Raw genomic sequence first — 21,841 nt, 5'->3', positions numbered from 1 at the left:
ATTATAATATGATGGAACATATTATATCACATCAATGTATAATATGATGTGATATCATATGGGTTGTTGTATAATTATCTAAGTGTTGAGAAATATGTGTTTTTCCAGCACTGACAAATTTGATTCTTAAGTAATATCCTACATAGAATAATAATATAAGAGATAAAATTAGTAGAAAAGGGAGTTTTTATAATAATTATTACGTGTCATCCTATGTTGCTCGATGGCATTGACCGACAAAAATGATCCATTTCGATGCCCGCACATGTCCTCTCTAAGGTTTTGTTTTGAGTATTAAGGTGATTTGAATTGGAAAGTAATATTCTGTAAATTTTATTAAAATATATTAAATAAAGTTAAAATATGTAATTAAATATATATATAATATATCAAGATATGTTATTTATTTATTGTTAAGTAGAAAAAATAATAGCATCCTGTCACTTATTAGTTTTGAGAGATTTTACGGCCGAACATACCCTAAATGGGCCGCCTCCGACATTTCTAATTCAAACCCAATCAGCCTTTGAGTTTGACCCATTCTCCACTCTGCTGAAGGTCAAACCTCCATTTTCCACTCATCGGATGGCATGCACACACGCACAAATCAACATCCTCCTTCCTGCACATGAATCTCATCCCCCAGCCGTTTACTTTTTACAAGGGACACAGCCTGCCCCCGCATGGTTAAATATACTCTCCCTCTCACGGACACACAGGACATTGCAAAGGGAGCGCGATGGCGGCGTCGAAACCGCTAATTAAAGTGGCTGCTATTTGTGGGTCTCTTCGTAAAGGCTCCTACAACCGAGGCCTCATTCGTTCCGGTACTCCCTCTCCCACAGTGCTTCGCATTCTTTTGGGTTTCCCTTTTTTTGTTTTGTTATTGGTATTCGGGCTTTGATCGGGTGTGGCTGGTTGCCTGTTGGCTTCGTAGCAATCGAGCTAAGCAAGGGAATCGACGGCCTCCACATCGACCACATAGACATAGCGCCGCTGCCGATGCTCAACACTGACTTGGAAGTTGATGGAACATACCCGCCGGCCGTTGAAGCTTTCCGCCAGAAGGTAAAAGCGGCTGATAGCATCCTCTTCGCCTCTCCCGAGTACAACTACTCCGTCACCGGTACTTCCTTCCTTTGTCGCATTATTTTTTCGTTTTACTTGTCTATATTCGAGGGCGCTTCTTTGAAGTGCCTATGATGTGATACAGGCAGAATATTATGTGATATTGTTTCCTTTGTAAACCTCCTGTGTACTTGGGTTGTCCCTATTGTTTGTAATAAAATTCTTATTAACTATTAAAAAAAAAAATTTCTGCGATATTGTTTGTGCGAAAGAACCTAAACTTGATTGCTGTGTAATCAAGTCGTCTACCTATCGAAAAATCAAGTTGTTAAAATCTTGATCTTTAAATGAATTTTCAATTGAGATGCTATTGTCTAGAATCTTTTGTTAGTGTGCTGTTTACGAAAAGGAATTAAAGATGGAGCAAAAAAATGGCTGGGGACACAACAAGCAATATGGAACCTTGTTCTTATTGTTTTATCTTGTGGTTGTAAAAAAGGTGCTCCGTTCTTAGGGATAAATAATGGGTTGAGGTTGCAAGTGGGGCTAGTCTGAACTTGGCATCAATAACGACTCAAAACTGAAGTTGAAAAGTTGACTTCAGTTTGAATTTTTATATTTTATTTGCATGGAACCAAGTTTCATTGCCAATTGAGAGGGCCGATCTTGCATTTTATCTTGCTACAATTGGCTCTTAATTGTTATCATTGTTGCTGCTGCTGCTACTGCTGTTATTATTATAGCGATGGTGGTGGTGGGGTCATTTTATTGCATTTTAAGACTGCAAATTTTTTTAAATGTTATGTTACACTGTATTTATTTTGGCATGCCTTGGGCAGGATGTCCAATCTATTTGCAGGTAGCAGGATGTGGTGAACAACTAGTAGAAATGTTGTCAGGATCGTTTTCAACCTTGAACTGAAACAACAAACAAATGAAAATTTTTTAGAAAAATATTTTTACTAAAAACATGTTCTCATGAAGTCTCAATCTAACTCAACTAAGCTTTAGTCCAACTGGTTGGACTCAACTCCACAAATTGGTTTTCAACATCATCTGTGTTTGTGCGTGTGCAGTGTGCATGTCTTACAGAGAAAAAAAGAATCATTCGTTCTGTAGAAATCCAATAGTTCAAGTGATGAAATTGAAAAAGGAAATGAGTGAAGGAGCTTCAACATGGTGGAAGTTTGTTTTTTTGGACAAGTTTGTGAATTCTTTCCCACTATTTACCTTAAAAACCCTTCCTCCAAATATCTCATTGATGTTCTTTGTAGAGCCAATATGATCAGCACTGTTTTACCCTTTTGACGTTGATTACTCTTGAAAAGTTCAGATTATGTACCCTCGGTTGAAAGTTTATACATGTAGCTAAATAGTTAACTAGTGCAATCATTAAAAAAAGCTGGTGGCGAAGACTGCTAGTGTGCATGCTTGCTTGTGTCTGAGAAAGAGTGAGACAGATGCTATGAACCATTCTTAATTAATGGAGCACTTTGTTGAGCATCAGCTATTGCTTCTTTGATATGCTGCAATGTGACGTAATCCTCTTCATCTTGCTTTCTGTTGCTGATTTCAAAATGATTAGACAGTCATTGGCATCCCTAGACTTGTCTAAATTGTCTTTTCCCTTGGCAATTGTTAGGATTTATAATATACATATACAGGTTCCAGTTACAAGGCTGATCATTACTTACTTTGCAAAAATAAAGTCTTTTAGTTTTGAATATGATATATATTCTGCTAATGCATTCTAGGAAAAATTGAATTAACACATAAATTTATAAGAAGACAGTGGAAGTTTCTAAATATGTATAATAACACTTTCTCCCCACTGTACCAGGACCTCTGAAGAATGCGATTGATTGGGCATCTAGACCACCAAATGTTTGGGCTGATAAGGCTGCTGCGATTGTAAGTGCTGGAGGAGGTTTTGGTGGGGGACGGTCACAATACCACCTTCGCCAGACTGGAGTTTTTTTAGATCTTCATTTCATAAACAAACCTGAGTTTTTCTTGAACGCATTCCAACCTCCCGCAAAGTTTGACAGCGACGGAAACTTGATTGATGCATCGGCCAAGGCGATTTTGAAGCAAGTTCTTATGTCTTTGCAGGCATATACATTGCGCCTTCAAGGCAAGCACTGAAATACTGTTTGATTGGGCATGTACTTTGCTGGCATTACGGATTACTGATTCTGTGTGTTGCAAGATGGGTAGTTGACATGCGGATTGTCTTTTACATTTGCTTTTTTGTTGCTTGCAGTAGAAGTGAAGCAAGCAATCATATATCAACTCTCTCTCTCATGTCATGTCGGTTTCTTATGAATATTTGTACCAGCTTGGTTTCGCTTCATCTTGTTCAATGGTGGTTAAAAACCAGTACCAATGCTGCTTATATAACTATAGATTTAGCACATGGGGGATCAAACAGATACATTAACAGAACTACAGACTTGAAACATGGGATCAAATGGCATATAAGCCAATTACAGAACATTAAACAACGTGAAGAAGAAGAAGACAAGCGTAGTGTGCAAATTACTAATTTACTAGATAACACAAGCAAAAGGAATCGGCTATGCGTCACGAGATTGGCTAATCACAGTTCTTGTATCGACGACAGTCGACATTAACTAGGGTAGAAAATTGTGATAATCGAGCACAATTTTTAATATTTGATCGTTTAGCAAGCAATATGCTAATAAAATATAAACAGGATATATGAAGAAGAGTGATTATCCTAACATCCCATTGCAACTACTGGTACAGCACAAGGGGAAAAAAAAAATTCAGAATTTGATTCGCATGCATCTATGTATTTTCTGCCCAGTTTATATAAACCAAAAGGGAATTATCTTGGATGGTGATTGATATGGTTCAACTTGCACATTGTTATGCCACGATTTTTTTTTTGGTTGTTGTTTTTTTTTTTTTTTGGGGGGGGAACCTTTGGCAAGTTATGTAGTATTGCATTTTGTTCATCTGAACGAACCGATGGAAGAGGCTAATTCGTGTCTGAACTAGGGGTATAATCGGTCCAGTTTTGAACAAAATTTAGAACTAAATCGGTATGTACCGGCTTTACATTTTTTAAAACTGATTACGCACTGGTTATCCTCCTAAACCGGTACTCCAGTTTTATCGATTTTCAGTTCGATTCGGTCCGGTCCGGTTTTAATGTATTAAATTATATATTATATAATATAGTATATGATAGTATATAATACTATAGTGATAATATATTGTATTATATTATAATATATATTATAATTGTATTATAAACTATAATGATATATTATAGTATATTATAATATATAGTGATATAGTACTAGTATAAGTATATAATTATTAATATGCACTATATAATATTAGTATAACTATTAATACAATAAACAAAATGACATAAGATTTTAAAATTTAATATTATATTAATTAGTAATGTATCATATAATATAAAACTATGTTATATATAATTATATATTATATATAAATATTATCTATAATATAAAAAATTAAAATATATATCAACCAGTTCAGTTCGGTCTGGTCTAATTTAAAAAAAAAAAAAATTAAAACCAAATTAATTTTGATCGATTTTAAAAAAAATAAACTGGTTTTAGACCGAACCAAACTCGAAAGCAAACCGATGCTACTGATTTAGTCTGGTTCAATCTAATTTACCGGTTTATTAATTTTTTTTGACACCCCTATCTTAACTTTAGTCATTGGACTATGCTTCTCCTAGAAGCCCAAAGAAAAACGCCCAGAATCGAGTGGCACATGCAGGCCGTACTAGGACAGTAATTCACTTTCTAGCCAGAAACGAAAAGATAGAATTATATATATTATATCAAGAGTAGTGATAGGCTGCTGTTCAATAATGTTGGTTGAGCGTGTCCTTTTTTTTTTTTTTTTTTAAAACAAGGATATAACATTAAAATAAAAGATGATACAAGTTAGAGAGGATAGAGTTCCCAACAAATTTCTCAAAACAAACAACCATAATATAAACGAGGTAGACAAAAAGAAAAAAAAAAATTTTGAGATCAATTTCTTAGTCTCTTTCCAAACCCTACAAAGAGAATATCGTTTTAAAAGACATTTTGAAGGTAAGCCACCGTCAAAGGCGGTGCAAGTGGAAACACTATAGTTGAAAGTCTTGAAGTATTTGTTGGTGGGGTCCTTTGTCTCTTTCACAAGATCACCGGTTAGGAAAAACAAAGCGGATAGACTGGTATCGGAAGGACAGAAATGTAGTCGCCGAAAAGACGAACAGCGCCTCTGAAGTGACGCGTGAGGACCACGCGCTAGTTGGAAAGATGAGAGGTCGAGTCGATCTGAAGGATCGGAGGGTGGGGAGTCCACTGGTATGGCGCATGTAGATGGCGGAGCTGTCGGAGAGTGGCGATGCGTGAGGGCCACGCACAGATAATTTTGGCGCGGTTCCGCTTCGTTCCAGTAGATTGGCAGAAGGCGAATGTGATGGTGAGGCACGTGTCTACTGTTCATGTCTAAAAAGCTACAGATCTGAAAAAATTTAAATCGGTAACAAAACACTACTATATAAACATATTTACATATAAATAATAAAAAAGGAACGAAAAAAGAAAACAAAATAGAAAGGAAGGTAGAGCCAGAACTCACACATTCCTTTCCGACAAAAACAAATGGAGAGATTTATTTTTTTAGAGAGAAATAAGAACTTCTCTTTCTAAAAGGAATGGACTAAACGTTTTTGTTGGTTGAGCATGTCGGTTAGTATAAAATGAGATTTTTATCTTTTTTGTTTACATATATTTTTAATATATTTGGTATAATTTTTAATATATTTTTTAAAAAAGATTGTATCTTAAAAAAATATAAAAAAAAGTTAGTATTTTTAATATAACTCACTTTTTTTTACGATAAATTAATACAAAACTTCGTCGAAAGTTAACTGTCATTACTCACGCTCTATTTACCAAACGTTCTATCCACAACCGCAAATCAAATCAACACCCTCTTTTCTTACCAGACACTACTCTCGCCACTCCTCGCTCTGTACCTTTTCTCCCGTAGAACGAACATCAGTAGACGAGTTATATTTCAATGTCGGAGGTAAAGAGGGGGAGAAAAATGGAGGATCAGGAAGAAGCGAAGCCGGTAGTCAGAGTGGCAGCCATATCTGGGTCTCTTCGTAAACGTTCCAACCACCGAGGCCTCATTCGTGCCGGTACTTCACTTCTCTCTCAACTCATATATAATTTATTTCGCAATCCTGCTATAATAGATCATGACACATATAGGAAAGTTTTCTCATTTTTTTTTTCTCCTAAAAAAATAGTTTAGATATTTTGTTTGATGAATGATATATTTATTGACTGTGTTTACATGGGTTCTACCCTAATCACCATAGAAGGACATTAATTTCTGGCTGGATAAGATTTCTCTCTGATTCTTTTGTATAAAAATGAATTATTGGTATGGTGGGTTTTATTGTAGCAATCCAACTATGCGAGGACTCGATCGAAGGCATGCAAATTGAGCACATAGAGATCGAGCAGCTACCGATGCTAAATACAGATCTTGAAGACAATGGAACTTATCCGCCAGTGGTTGAAGCTTTTCGTCAGAAAATAAAAGAAGCTGATTGTGTTCTGTTTGCTTCGCCTGAGTACAATTTCTCCCTCTCTGGTACTATGCTTTCTCTCATTCTCCAATTAATGTACTTTCAGGTTTGTTCAAGTTTGGTTAAGTCCTTGGGCTTGGGGGTTTGCTGCCTGCGGTCTAAGCTTGGACATAGCAAATATACTTGCTAAATTCGATAAAAATATAAGGCTGTGTTCTACCTAGTATAGAGAAGATTACCCAAACGGAAAGTGGAAAAAAAAAAATGTTAATAAAAACAGAATCTCGAAGTGTTGCCTGCAAAATTTCTGTACGAAAATGGAGATTTAGATTAAATGAAGATTATGCATAAATATCTTGGGCATTCCTCATATCCATAACCTCAACTTCACGTTATATGTGTTACATTTGTGGGAACGTATAAGGGTTTTACAATGAGCGAACTATTTGCCTTATCATAATACAGGTGAAGGTTCTGTATTTATATATAAGAACTCTATACAGAGATAACAATACACATGAAATACAAATTTGAAATTGAAAAAGGCTTTATCACATTGTTATCTCAACTTGGTGTTATCATCATCTTGACTTTGATTTGTTTTGGTTTTCCTTTGGTAGCACCTCTGAAGAATGCTGTTGACTGGGCATCTAGACCCCCAAATGTCTGGGCTGACAAGCCTGCTGCAATCATAAGTACGGGAGGAAATGCTGGTGGGGAACGAGCACACTATCATCTTCGTCAAGTTGGAGTTTTTCTTAATCTCCACTTCATTAATAAACCATTGTTTTGCATTAATGCATTCCAACCTCCGACAAAGTTTGATAAAGATGGCAACCTGATCAATGAGGAGGTCAAAGAGAAGTTGAAGCAAGTTCTTCTAGCCTTGCATGCGTTTACTTTGCGACTCCAGGGCAAGTAAATGAGAGTGTGTGATTCTCAAACACAACAAAAATATTGATTCTTCCTGCATTATTGGACGTGACATTAATTTCGGGCACTACTTTTTTTTCTCTCTTTTGAATATAGACTTTTAACAATGCAGCTGGGATGCAGCTTATCTTGTTTGCAACTTCCTTTCATAATCATTTACAGTCAAAGGAGAAGGTTAGCTATAACTTGTCCCGAAATTGATGACTGTTATGCAATGCTATTTCAGTTTGTAGCTTTCGGTTTTTCTGGCTATAATTTGGAATGAACTCCTTTTCAACCATAAGTGTGTAATTTGTTCAAACTATATATGCCAATCTACTATCCTACATCTACCAGTATTAGATTCTTGAAATTGTTGGACTTATTTTGATGGTTTGATATTATTTTGATTTGATTTTCATAATTATCAAATAATTTTGATTTGATATTATCTTGATTCGAGTTACATTGATTTTAGCTTATCTCATCTCAATATTATTTTCCTATAAATAGAAATTTATACTTTATATTTAGTTACAATTGAGAATAAAAAAGAGTTATCTCTCAAAGTCTATCTTCCTTTTCCTCTATTCTTCATCTTCTTTTCTATTATACTATATCTTCTATCAACTCGCGGAGATAAACTTATCCTTCAAAGCTTTCTTATAATCAACTTATTTAAGAATTTAGGATGTCCAAAACAAAGAATCATTAGTACAGATGAAGAAAATGTGCTTATTTTTCCTATAGTGGATGGAAACTTGGAGCTTGCTGAATATGTCTGTGGTGTGGAATCTCACTTTGGATTTATCGAACAGAGGACAACCTTAAAGTCTTTGTAATAAGTACAAGTTTTAAGATGTATAAGTCTTGTGTAAAATTTTGAAAATAAAATAAAATTCCCTACAGGAATTCATTTATTTGGATCTTACTTTTTTTTTCAAAAAAAGAAACGAAATTATATATAACAATAATTATTTACAAATACCTTTCTTATGCGAATCTGCGATACACCCAAGTTTTCTATAAGCATGGGCTAACGGGCCCAGGAGTTGGGCCGGTTTTGTTAAAAAATGGTTTTTCCCCGCCTTAATTTCCACGTTGGTCGTGGGATAATCAAAATTCGAAATCCTTGTTTACTAAAATGAGAAGATGAAATGAGATATTTTATTAAAAATTAAATAAGATATCGTTATAATATAATTTTTTAATATTAATTTTATTTTAAAATTTTAAAAAATTAAATTATTTATTATATTTTGTGTAAAAATTTAAGAAAATTATAATAATTAGAGGAGATGAAATAATTTGATATTTGATAACTAAACTAGATCTATAATATTTTTTTAATATTATTTTTATTTTAGTATTTAGAAATTTTGAATTGTTTATTTTATATAAAAATTAAAAAAATTATAATGATTAAATAAAATAAAATAAAAATATATATATATATATATATTTGTTTTTGTAAAAGTCAACTAGCCGGCCATAACACTCTCTTTGGGTCTGCCACCTAATTTCTTACGTAGCAAATATATTTTTATAACGTAACACAACGACTTTTTTCATACCGTAAACTTCATTTTCTTTGACCTTCGACATTAATAATAGCCTGTCAAGATGCAGAACCTTTGATTCTGATTTAACATTATAACAGTTTTATCATCATCCATGACGTAACATTTCCTGGTTAATAAGTAAACTAAACAGCATCTGTGCTTCATGTTTTCATATAAATTTGGCATGCATTGCATTGGCAGAGACCATAAGTAATCATACATATAGAGAGAGAGAGAGAGAGAGAGAGGCAGAAGGGGAAGCCAAGCCTGTAGCAGTCTGACAACATTAAAAAGAATTCCCGCTCCACCTCAGATGAACATAAAGATGTCGAGTCACCATTGCTACAAAAACTCTCTGAAACTCCTCTCTTTAATTCTCTTTGAAATATTCTTATGTATTTTTTGTTTTTGTATATTTTCTGTTTTGTACTAGAGACATCTTTCTGTTATGAGCACTACCATACAGCTATCTGTAAGTTGACAGCACACCATGTGTTTGTTACGATGCCTCTATAATACTCGCTCTATAAATAAAGCACTGTGTAATACTCAGTTTGAATGTTAAATGAAATTATCAATTCCTATATTCTTACGTGGCATCAGAGCTACTCTAGACAAACGTCTCCAATAGAGAAAAACACTTTCCCACCGAAAAACACAAACCCACCCACCCCTTCTCTTCTTCCCCATCTTTCTCATTTAGTTTCTATCAAGCTAACCAATGAGAATTTTCTGTTATGGAAAACTCAGATGGTTCCCTACCTCAAAGGCCAACAACTCTTTCACTACGTCAATGGGTCAAGTACTCCTCCTCCTTGTTTCCTTCCCAATACCACCACCCTAAATCCTGACTACCTTACCTGGACCCAAACAGACCAGCTAATCCTCAGCGCCCTAATTTCATTTCTTTCGGATAATCTCATCGCACAAGTGGTTGGAAAAACCACTACTCGTGATGTCTGGTTAGCTCCAGAAACTATTTTTGCTTCTCAATCTCATTCCCGAATTATTCAGCTCCATTACCAGTTTGCCACAGTCTCCAAAGGCTTTACCTCTGTCTCTGAGTATTTTCGAAAAGTAAAACATCTTTCCGATACCATGAGTGCAGCTGGAATTACTCTGTCATCTGATGAATTTGTTTCCTACTTACTAGCAGGACTTAACAGTGACTATGATGCCTTAGTCACTTTTGTTACAGCTCGCCTTGAGCCTCTTTCCTCTGAAGAACTTTACCGTTTCTTACTCACTTATGAAAGTCATTTGTCCCACTCTAATAATCTTCCGAGCTCAACAAATTTTTCAGTCAATTTTACCTCCAGTTCTTCTTCGCGTGGTCGTGGCTTCCACCGAGGCAATACTCGTAGTGGCTTCCGAGGTCGTGGCAGAGGTCATAACAACTCTGTCAACTCTGTGGGAAAGTTGGGCATGTTGTTATGCGTTGCTACCACAGATTTGACCAAGCTTATCAGAGTGACCCACCAAAATCTCTAACAGCCCACGACACGACCTCAGCCCCGTCCCCTGATCATTCATGGTATCCTGACACCGCTGCAACAAATCATCTCACCTCTGACTTAGCCAACCTCAACATCAACTCCTTTCCTTATGATGGAAGTGACCAGATACAGGTTGACAATGGTAATGCACTACCAATCTCACACATCGGTGACTCAGTTTTCTCCTCTTCTTCTCGTTCCTTCATTCTCAAAAAATTACTACATGTGCCTAACATCACTAAGAACTTAGTCTCAGTTAGACAGTTTTGCCTTGATAATATGGTTTTCTTTGAATTTCACAGTTTTCATTTTTTTGTGAAGGATTCCAAGACAGGGAAAATTCTCCTCCGTGGTCCTACACATGATGGCCTATACTCCTTTCCAACCCAACTTTCATTTCCTCAGGCACTTGTTGGCGAGCGCACTACCTCCACTCAGTGGCACTCACGACTTGGGCATCATTCTCTACAGTTAGCCCGTCGAGTCATATCACACAACTCTCTTCCAGTTTCTACTCGTGCTCCTCCATCACCTTGCTCATCCTGCTGTCAAGCCAAAAGCTCTCATCAACCTTTCCGTGACACTCATCAACATTCAATAAAACCTTTGCAACTTATCTATTTTGATGTATGGGGTCCTGCCCCAGTTCCTTCAAGAGATAGTTTTCGTTATTATGTAGCTTTTTTGGATGACTTTAGTCGTTATACTTGGTGGTTTCCATTAATACAAAAATCAGATGTTGTTAACGTCTTTACTCAATTCCAAACTCATGTTGAATTACTTTTTAATTTGGAAATTCTTTCATTACAAAGTGACTGGGGTGGTGAATACAGATCACTTCACACCCTTCTCCAATCAAAAGGAATTTCACACCGTCTATCCTGCCCCTACAGTCACCAACAAAATAGTGCCATGGAAAGAAAACACAGGCATATTGTTGAAACCGGATTAGCACTCATGGTCCACGCATCTTTACCTCAATATTTTTGGGCTGATGCTTTCCACACAGCTGTCTATCTAATAAACCGTCTTCCCACACCAATTCTTCATCATCAATCTCCTTTTCAAAAATTATTTTCCAAACCACCTGATTACACTTTTCTCAGAGTTTTTGGCACTGCTTGTTGGCCTCATCTTAGGCCATACAATCGTCACAAATTGGATCTACGATCCACACAATGACTTTTTCTGGGATACAGTGATTCTCACAAAGGCTATCATTGTCTCCATGTTCTTATTGAAAAAATTTATATCTCCAAAGACGCTGTTTTTAACGAAGACCTGTTTCCCTTTGCTGAAAAATCCCTCACGCCACAAACTAATCCTACGCCTCTTCCTGCAATTCTTCCATCTATCCTTAGCCGAGTCCCTCGGCCCAACTCAGCCCATCCCTCTCCTCTTAATTAGCTCAGTTCCAGCCTGCCATATCCCAAGCCCACCTTCTCACCTCAACAATCATCACCTTCTCAGCTCGATACCTCACTCGGCACACTAAGCTCTTCCACCTCTCCAGAATCATCCAGCACGTCGTCTTCCACGCAAGCTCCACTCTCTAACCCAGCTCCTCCTTCAGGACCCATTATCACTAGATCTCACACCAACTCTCTTTGTCCTCGAAAATTCACCAATGGTACAGTGCTTTGGCCACCTCCCTGTAGCTATCTTACTATCACTAGCTCCATTCCAGAAAATCTCACTTGCTATACTGAGGCTGTTAAACACCAACCATGGCAAAAAGCCATGTCTGATGAATTCCAAGCTCTTTTGCAGACGAACGCTTGGACTCTGGTTCCCTCATCTGGCGTCACAAATTTAATTGGTTGCAAATGGGTATTCTGTACCAAGAAGCTTTCGGATGGCTCTGTCGAACGCTATAAGACTCGTTTGGTAGCCAAGGGTTTTCATCAACAAGAAGGTATTGATTTTTCTGAAACTTTTAGTCCAGTTATTAAAGCTACTACCATCCGAACAATTTTTTCGATTGCTATTTCTGAAAACTGGTCTCTTACAAAATTAGACATTAACAATGCATTCCTTCATGAGGATTTGCAAGAACAAGTGTACATGTCCCAACCAATCGGCTTCATAAATCTCGATTACCCTCATCATGTGTGTCGCTTGAACAAGGCCATCTATGGCCTCAAACAAGCACCACGTGCATGGTTCTCCAAGTTGAGCTCACGTCTAATTGAAATTAGCTTTACACCATCTGTTTCTGACCCCTCTCTCTTCATTTACAATAATAATTCTGTTGTCATTTTTATTTTAGTGTACGTCAATGACATAATTCTCACTGGTTCTAGTTCGGATGCCATCACCTCTGTCCTTACCTCTCTTGGCACATCCTTCCCAGTCAAAGACTTGGGTTCTCTTAGATTTTTTTCTTGGTCTAGAAATAACTCCCATGACCACTGGCATTCATTTATCTCAGACAAAATACGTGTGTGACATGTTGCAAATAACCAAAATGGACTTGGCCAAACCAGTCAAATCTCCCATGGCAGCTTCCACTCATCTCTCCATCAATGATGGCCCAGCTTTTTCTGATCCTACACTCTATAGAAGCACTGTTGGAAGCCTCCAATATTTGTCCCTTACACGACCTGATGTTGCCTTTGCTGTAAGCAAAGTTTGCCAATTCACGCATAACCCAAAACTTCCTCATTGGCAAGCTGTAAAAAGAATACTCAGGTATCTCAAACACACAGCAACCTATGGCTTGCACATTCGGCCCTCTCCCTTTTACAATCTTCATGCCTTTTCTGATGCGGATTGGGCGGGTTGCCTAGATGATCGTCGCTCTACTGGGGGCTACTGTGTGTTCCTTAGCTCAAATATTGTCTCTTGGGGCTCCAAAGCAGCAAACAGTTGCTAGATCAAGCACAGAAGCCGAATACAAGGCTCTTGCCAACACCACAGCTGAATTACTATGGTTGCAGTCACTTCTTAAAGAACTTGGTCTGTTTCTCTCACACTCACCCACACTATGGTGTGACAATTTGGGAGCCACATATCTTTCAGCTAATCCAGTCCTCCATTCAAGAACCAAGCACATGGAAATTGATTTCCATTTTGTACATGACAGAGTTGCTTCAAAGGCATTACATGTTGCCTTCATCTCATCCCGTGATCAAATAGCCGATATATTCACCAAACCTCTACTCTCTTCTCGGTTTCTCACACTAAGAACGAGTCTCACCATGGTTCCATTGCTGGACTCGCGGGAGGGTGACAACATTAAAAAGAATTCCAGCTCAACCTCGACTCAGCACACTAAGCTGTAGAGCTCCACCTCAGATGAACACAAGGATGTCGAGTCACCATTGCTGCAAGAACTCTCTGGAAACTCCTCTCTTTAATTCTCTTTGGAATATTCTTGTGTATTTTCTGTTCTTGTGTATTTTCTGTTTTGTACTAGAGACATCTTTCTGTTATGAGCACTACCATACAGCTAGCTGTAAGTTGACAGCACACCATGTATTTGTTACGATGCCTCTATAATACTTGCTCTATAAATAGAGCACTGTGTAATACTCAGTTTGAATGTCAAATGAAATTATCAATTCCTATATTCTTACACATTCAAAGTGGCAGCTCTTTCTGGGTCTCTTCGTAAACGTTCCTACCACCGAGGTCTCATACGTGCCGGTAAAACTCCCTTCCTTGCCGGATTGATTTCTGCATCATGTATATCAAGGGATGAAAAAGGCCGGGCTAGCAGCTAGACGTATTGATCATGTGGGTTTGGTTTGGTTGTAGCAATCCAACTATTCGAGGAGTCGATCAAAGGCATGCAAATAGAGCACATAGAAATCGAGCAGCTACCGATGCTAAATACTGATCTTGAAGGCCATGGCACTTTTCCACCGGCAGTTGAAACTTTCTGTCAGAAAATAAAAGAAGCTGATTGTGTTATGTTTGCTTCCCCCGAGTACAATTTCTCCCTCGCTGGTACTGATCGATCTCCTTTCTCCATCTCCATCCTTCTTTACGACTTGGAATTGTTTCCCTGCTCTTAAAAGTGCATGGAATACATGAGATGTGTCTAAATTATTTAGTTTTTTTTTTTTCTTTGTTTTGGTGTATTGCACATGATCATGAATATTAAACCCGGCCCCTTGCTTTCATTTTCCACCCTTATAAGTTGGGGTGTCAAAAATAAAAATAATAGAAGAAAAAATAAACACATGGCTTTTATAATTTTGGTATATAGCACCTCTGAAGAATGCAATTGATCACTGGGGATCTAGACCACCAAATGCGTGGGCTGACAAGGCTGCTGCAATCATAAGCACTGGAGGAAATGGTGGTGGGGAACGAGCGCAGTATCATCTTCGCCAAGTTGGAGTTTTTCTTGATCTTCACTTCATCAATAAACCATTATTTTGCTTGAGCGCGTTCGAGCCTCCGGCAAAGTTCGATAAAGATGGAAACCTGATCAATGCAGAAGCCAAAGAAAAGTTGAAGGAAGTTCTTCTAGCCTTGCATTCATTTACTTTGCGTCTCCGGGGCAAGTAATTAGTGAGATGATATATGTAATTCTCATATAGAAAGAACAAAAATTCATGATTTTTCATGACGCAATGGACTTGACAATGGTTTGAATTAAGTTACTACTTATTATAATTACTATTTTGCCTTTTTATTTTGAATTTTGGATGTTGTGTGTATCTGAGAAATGTTGGTTTTGGCTAGATAACTAGTAACTACAGAATTTACTTTGTTTAAGGTGGGTGCTAAATTGTTCATTGTTAATTAATGTGCTGATCAACCCCTTCTTGTTGATCTGAAACTCCCTCAATAAGTTAACAGTTCCACAAGTGGGTTTAAAGTCATAGGATCGAGTTATTCAGACCTCACATCTTGATACCATTTTAAATTAATCATTGTTCTAAACACTTTAACACTTAAAAAATTGGGTAGTATGATCAGGGCATGTTAGCTGACAATATGGCCGATGATTGGCAATGAGCTGTGTTAAACCATAAGAGAAATTAAGGAAAGCAAAAAGGGAATCAATTTCACATATAATTTATGTGGTTCGACAATATACTTATGTCTATAGAGCTGTCGATGATTTTATTTAAGATGATAGTCAAATATACATTGTGGCAAACAACAACCATATGGAAATAATTAATACAATGTATATAGTAAATTCTAATTAATGGGTCGGGTTGGATTGGTTCAAAAGCTAAAAACAAGTCCATTAACCCAAACTTAGTTGAAAATTGATGAAAAAAAATTACAACAAATTCTTGTCGAGTTGGTTCATCAAATCAGACCGTCACGATACAGAATCAAACTCCTCCAATGATAAGAAATCATATGATTTTACCAACTCAAGTTTTAATTTTTGGTCCTCTAGCAAGAAGTTGAAGCTAAGTTCTTTTAGGAGGAGATAAAATACTCCTCCAAAGTTTCCTTTTATCAACGATTCAACAGGTTTAGGAATTACAATCCCATGGCATAAAAAAGATAATTAGGTCAAAAGTTGGCTCAAAGCCGAGCCTCATGAGCGACGATCGAACAAGGCTGGCCTAAAGTTGGCTTTGTTAGACATAGCTAGCAGGCTTAAGTAAAGGACTGGGCACAGTCAAAATCAGCTAAGATATTGGGCCTCATGAAGATTTTTTTTTTTTTGTCTCGGCGGGCCTCGTGAAGATTTGATAAAAAGTACTGATGATAATCATCATTAAAGAATTATTACCGATACAAGAAAAGATTATATATAATAAGTTTATAAATTGATATTGCTTGATGAAATTCGTTAAATTTGTTTTGTAATAAAAGTAATTTTATATCAAATCACATCAATTTGTTAGTTTATTTTTATATAATTCTTTTAAGATTAAAGTATTTTCCATATCATTAATATTGTTAATAATTATTAATAATGTAGCTCAAAAGTCTTGTGGGTATGTCAGCTATATACAGCGAGTAATTTAGCTTTTATTGATGCTTCTTGGATTCTTGGCCATTAATTATGGGGTTGTTTTATTTCTGGAACTAGTACTTAATTAATTATCCTGCAGTTTCAAATTTCGAATTAGGTTATGCCGATTCAGATTGCGTCCTGAGAATAATAAGAATGAAATAGAACCTCGAGCTCTCGCGTGCACGTATCCCGTACGTACGTACCATTCTTTAGCAGGCAGATAGATAGGACTGTTCAAACATGAGCTTCAAACTCAAATTAAACAGTCTCCAATATGTACACTTTTCGATCGTACGTACCATTATTTATTACATTTATATTTAGGCTTTTGTTTTGGTCTTTATGGGCAGATGGTATATGTTGAGATTATCACAGATTGGAGCAAGGAATTGTGCACAGACTTGATCCATCGATGGCAGCCATGCATGGTAATTAAGTATAGAATTATTCTACTGAGAAAGTTCTATATATACATCCATAAACGTACATGGATATATATTATGAAAAATAATATTTATCACTACAAGAAATAAAATTTTTATTGAGAAAAAAGTTTGTCACTAAATATTGAATTTTTGTCAAAAATTGTTTTTTTTTTGCGGAGAAAAAAGCGTCGCACATTCGTCAAAAATATCTCGTCGTTGAAAGTTATTAATGATAACAAAAGCAAACTGTTGCGAAAAATATCTCATTTAACGACAACAATTTCGTCATAAGAAGGGTCTCATACTTGGTTCCAAAAAATCTCATTCAACCAAAATCGTCACAAAAATTAACACAATTGTGACGAAATGTTTGGTCATTATTAATATTAGACGATCAATATTGTCGCATATATAAACATTATAGTGACCAAAATAATTGTCACTAATAGAAAACTATTTGTGAGGAAGTATTGTTGTCGTCAAACTAATTTTTATCATCAAAATTTATTTGTCACAAATAATACAATAAGATCGAAGCTGGAGTATAGCAAAGATGATGAGTTAAATTTGTCGATATTTTTTACTATTGGTGACGATTAACTCTTGTCACTACACACCAGGATTTAGAATTAGCGACAAATATTTATCATCATAAATAGTGACATGCATTTAGAATTAGTGACAAATATATTTTATCACGTATGATTGCACAATTTTTCATTATTTATAAACAAAACACCAAATAATCATCAATGATTTAATATTAAGGAAAACTAATAACAAATTCTAGTGATATAGCAAAATGCATAAAATTAAAGTCATCATTTAAATCTAGTACCATTGTTCATAAATATGCTCAAATAAAGTTTGTTTTTTGCAAATTAAAATAGAAATGCGAAATTGAATGTCTCTTTAAGATTATAGTCGTTGCTAGTTCCATAATTATCGTCAGAATTACTTTCTCATTTGGTAGAAAATTTTCCCGCTAATGTATTTGTGACCAATATAAATGACGGTGCAATTTTGGTCGTTACAAGTAATATTAGTGATGAATTTAAAATTTTCGCTTACGTATTTGTAGCCAATATAAATGGCGATATAATTTTGGTCGTTAAAAGTGATATCAACGACGAATTTAAAGTTTCTCTCACAAAAGATAAACTTTTAGCTATGAGTTTTGTATCGTCACTAAAACATTACTTTTTGTGAAAATAAATTGGGTCACAAAAGGTTGACTATAAGATTAAAACTGAAAAAAAATTATGATTTCACTAAAACTTATTATTTACGACAAAACCAAACTAGTTGGCAATACTCTACTACAGAAAAATTATTAGCGACAATTATAGTTGTTGTTAGTTCTATAATTGTCATCACAATTACTTTTTCATTTGGTGGGAAATTTTCCTGCTTATGTATTTATGACCAATATAAATGACGATACAATTTTGGTCGTTAAAAATAATATTAGTGACGAATTTAAAATTTTCTTCACTAAATATAAACCTTTAGCTACGGTTTTAATATCGTCGCTAAATATTTCGTCAATAAAAGCTTTATTTCTTGTAGTGTATAGTAGTGTAATATGTAAACGTCGCGTATTCTTTTTTAAAAATGTGAATAAATACGGGACACACATGATAAAAAATTAATTTTTAATAATATATCTCACTATTTTTTAAAAGTATTATGTAGCTTTTGTGTGCTCCACAATTGTATATAACAGTACTTATATATATTATATTTGCTAAAACTAATTCGTGAATTATGATCAAGAGTATCTAAATTATGATCAGTTGATCTATTACCGTTTGTCTGACATTAAGCAACACAATTATGTTAATGGATAATCTGTGTGTCTTGACGGTAGATAAACATACATCATTCCAGAACCTGAAAGGCCGCAAGCAGCTGATCTTAAGTTGGGATATTGCATGCCCCACGTCATTGACCCGCGGCCCAATTAGCACTCTCCGCTTGCACCAGTCCGTGCCTGCAAGCAGCTGCACTTGTACTTAATGTGCTACTCTTAATTGGCTGCACATGCATACGTTTGAGACTACGAGTGATCGAAAGGCTCTTCCTGGCGGACCTGGCCTGCCAGTTTCAAATTACAATTGCCAAGTCCGGCCATGCACCTACGTACGTCGTCATTTAGCAAGCAAGTGCAAGTGCCTAGCTAGTATGCATGCAAAAGCGTAGCTACAATCGTTCCAAACAAGCTGGCCAACCCAGCGCCATGCATGCTAGCTAGCTAGCTATACCCTTATATCTTCAGCCTCAGCACAAATGCGCTCCCTCGCAGCCTCACGTGAAGGCTTTTGATCACATGCAGGGAACTAATTGAAGTACCTGGCTGGCCTGCATGTAGTACTTGTGGAGCCCTTCGTAATTAATATATCATGCGCAAGGCATGCAGCACATGATAGTTAATTTGTTGCCATCCTTTCTGCATCTACTAGATCTCAAATCATCTTTCTTGCCAGCCCATTGAATGAATCTCGATATATCGCATGCATGCATACGCGTGAGTTTTATGAGCGTCATTAAATGCAACGTACCATCAAGACCGACAACCAATACACAGTTGTGTCAAACGGCCTAAATTACATATATTCCAAAGTTATAAGCCCTAAATCTTATATCCCATTATATCTTCGTGAACCTAGCTTTTTTTTAGAAGATATTCGTTGAATGAATAATCATTGGGCCAGCTTCTAGTATTGGAGAAGCAATAAGTGTCTAAATTCTTTTAGCTTTAAGTGGCTTAAAAGATGAATGAATTGGGATAAGATTAATGATGTTCTGATTAATTAAATTTGGTTATATATCATATTAAAACTTCATGACTTTTAATGAGAGAGAGAGAGAGAGAGAGAGAGAGAGAGAGAGAGAGAGAGAGAGAGAGAGAGAGAGAGAGAGAGAGAGAGAGAGAGAGAGAGAGAGAGAGAGAGAGAGACCTAAAACTCGGGCTAAAGCCCGGAAAAGGTGGAACGGTAGGCTAGCTAGCGCTCGGCCGGGCTGAATTGCTAGGCATTGTGACCACCACAAATTAAGAGCGAGCCCCGGCTAAAAAGTTCCAATCCACTATACAGTCTACAAAAGAGAAACAAAGATGTCCATTTTCCATTAAAAGAATGAATGATAGTATTAGATTGGTGTCATCATTAAACTCCGAAGGCTTTGAAAACCAAAAATGTGGTCACGCAGCGAGACTTGTGAACGATGGATCTTAATTAATTCCTGTTGAATGTTCTGCCTCTGTCTCTCTCGCTGACAAGGAGTGTGTTTGAAGTGTGCCTAGATATTAAATAAGATCAGGAGACAAAGGCTTATTCGTCTCTGAATGCAGCAACCCCAATAGGAGACCGTCCTATAACATGGTGGGCAAGTGTGTGATCTTATAATCAACATTTGTCTACATTTATGTTGACAATTCGGAACCCCCATGTCTCCCCCACAGCCATTGGGTAGCCATCTCCATAAATAGTAAATGACTCAGACGTAGCCTACTTACAACCAGCTAGCACATTTTCAAGAATTCATTTAGTTTAGGGGTCCCCTAGCCTTCAAACCATATAACCTGAGGGTTTTAGGGTTTGACACGCTCATGTTTCTACTACAACCTCAATTTAAGAAGGAAAATTTCATTGGATTAGAGCATTCCCATTCGGTTCTCTATTCTTCTCAAATCTCTACAATTTAGGAAATCAACTTAACTTTTTGACAAAATACATAAACACTTCATTCAGTTCCCTATTTTAAGGTATAGGTTTAGGATGTAAACAGTAATTTTTTATATTTGGGAAGTCACTATTCATTCCTAAATTAGATTTTATATATATTTTATAGGAAATAGTTAAAGATGTAGAAATAAAATAGTAGAAATAATAATAAAGAAAGAATAAAAAAATATTATTTTAATAGAATAGAGAATGTGATATAAGAAGTTTTTTTTTTAAAGATGAGTAAAATTTAAAAAAAAATTATAAGAAGTGTGATTTCTAGTTAAAATTTAAGAAAAATATAGAAAAGCAGATGTAAATGCTCAATAGACCTTTCAGTTTAATGCCGCATTTCTTTTAATAACATGAACATTAAGATCTAATTAAACTCTTTGCTTTCCCATTTCTCGACCCAAAGTCTCAAAAGTTAAGCGTATAATAACAAATAGTTTAGTTATTCAAATAAATATATATGTTAATAATCTCCTCATATGTGAGATAGATTTCAACTCAATAACTAGGTTCAATACATAAATATTTTAATTAAGGAAAAATCTAGTTACAAGTACAATTGCGTATTAATATATACATCAATCTAATGTGATTGATCAAAAAGTAGATTTTATTAAAAACAGTACTAATTCAAATTTTGAATATGAATGAATCAATATTGATATGCAGATTAGTACGCAAATTTACTCTTACGTAACAAAATTCTTTAATTAAATTAGACAGAGTATATATATGAATTAGTCAGTATTTTAATTCACGCACTTTATTTGATACCATTCTAAATTATCACTTATTCTAAAATATTAAACTGATAATAAGACGTATATTTAATTAGTTAAAGAACTATATTCAAGCATGCACAAATTAAGTAAATTAGTCTGCTAAATTTATGGTAACGTAAAGCACAAGAAATAGGTATTTCTTTCTTGAGCAAATAATTAATAAAAGGAAGAAAGCTAGCTAGGATCTTAGGTGAAATATGATCAAAAGAAAATTAACCCATTACATATGGCATCATTAATTGCTGACTGAAAGAGCCAACTGATTAATTAAGGAAGCTAGAGTACCACTACTTGATGTTTGCTGAAATCCACG

The 21,841-nt window shown here is 35.8% G+C and overlaps 3 protein-coding genes across 4 annotated transcripts; all 3 read left to right on the top strand.

Annotated features, from left to right (window-relative positions):
• Positions 1-664: 664 nt before the first annotated feature.
• LOC122293033 (NADPH:quinone oxidoreductase-like) lies at positions 665-3,421 on the top strand. The gene is made up of 3 exons (XM_043101645.1): positions 665-827; positions 938-1,126; positions 2,909-3,421. Exons 1-3 carry the CDS (start codon positions 740-742, stop codon positions 3,211-3,213), a joined length of 582 nt encoding a protein of 193 aa, XP_042957579.1. The 5' UTR covers positions 665-739; the 3' UTR covers positions 3,214-3,421.
• A 2,618-nt stretch (positions 3,422-6,039) lies between these two features.
• On the top strand, positions 6,040-7,961 carry LOC122290763 (NADPH:quinone oxidoreductase-like). 2 transcript variants are annotated; one of them, XM_043098392.1, is made up of 4 exons: positions 6,040-6,280; positions 6,550-6,741; positions 7,297-7,590; positions 7,722-7,961. In XM_043098392.1, exons 1-4 carry the CDS (start codon positions 6,157-6,159, stop codon positions 7,808-7,810), a joined length of 699 nt encoding a protein of 232 aa, XP_042954326.1. In that variant the 5' UTR covers positions 6,040-6,156; the 3' UTR covers positions 7,811-7,961. The 2 variants fall into 2 exon arrangements, with proteins under 2 accessions (XP_042954326.1, XP_042954327.1); XM_043098393.1 differs by having other exon boundaries at positions 6,043-6,280; positions 7,297-7,961.
• Positions 7,962-14,383: 6,422 nt separating this feature from the next.
• On the top strand, positions 14,384-15,264 carry LOC122292129 (NADPH:quinone oxidoreductase-like; the record flags this gene model as incomplete). The annotated part of the gene is made up of 2 exons (XM_043100351.1): positions 14,384-14,597; positions 14,860-15,264. Coding segments are annotated over 2 exons (519 nt in total), but the record flags the coding sequence as incomplete, so codon positions are not given.
• Positions 15,265-21,841: the final 6,577 nt, after the last annotated feature.

Source organism: Carya illinoinensis, chromosome 13, assembly GCF_018687715.1.
Source record: "Carya illinoinensis cultivar Pawnee chromosome 13, C.illinoinensisPawnee_v1, whole genome shotgun sequence".
NCBI lineage: Eukaryota > Viridiplantae > Streptophyta > Magnoliopsida > Fagales > Juglandaceae > Carya > Carya illinoinensis.
Note: the sequence above shows the minus strand (reverse complement) of the source record. Positions and strands in the feature narration are given on the sequence as shown.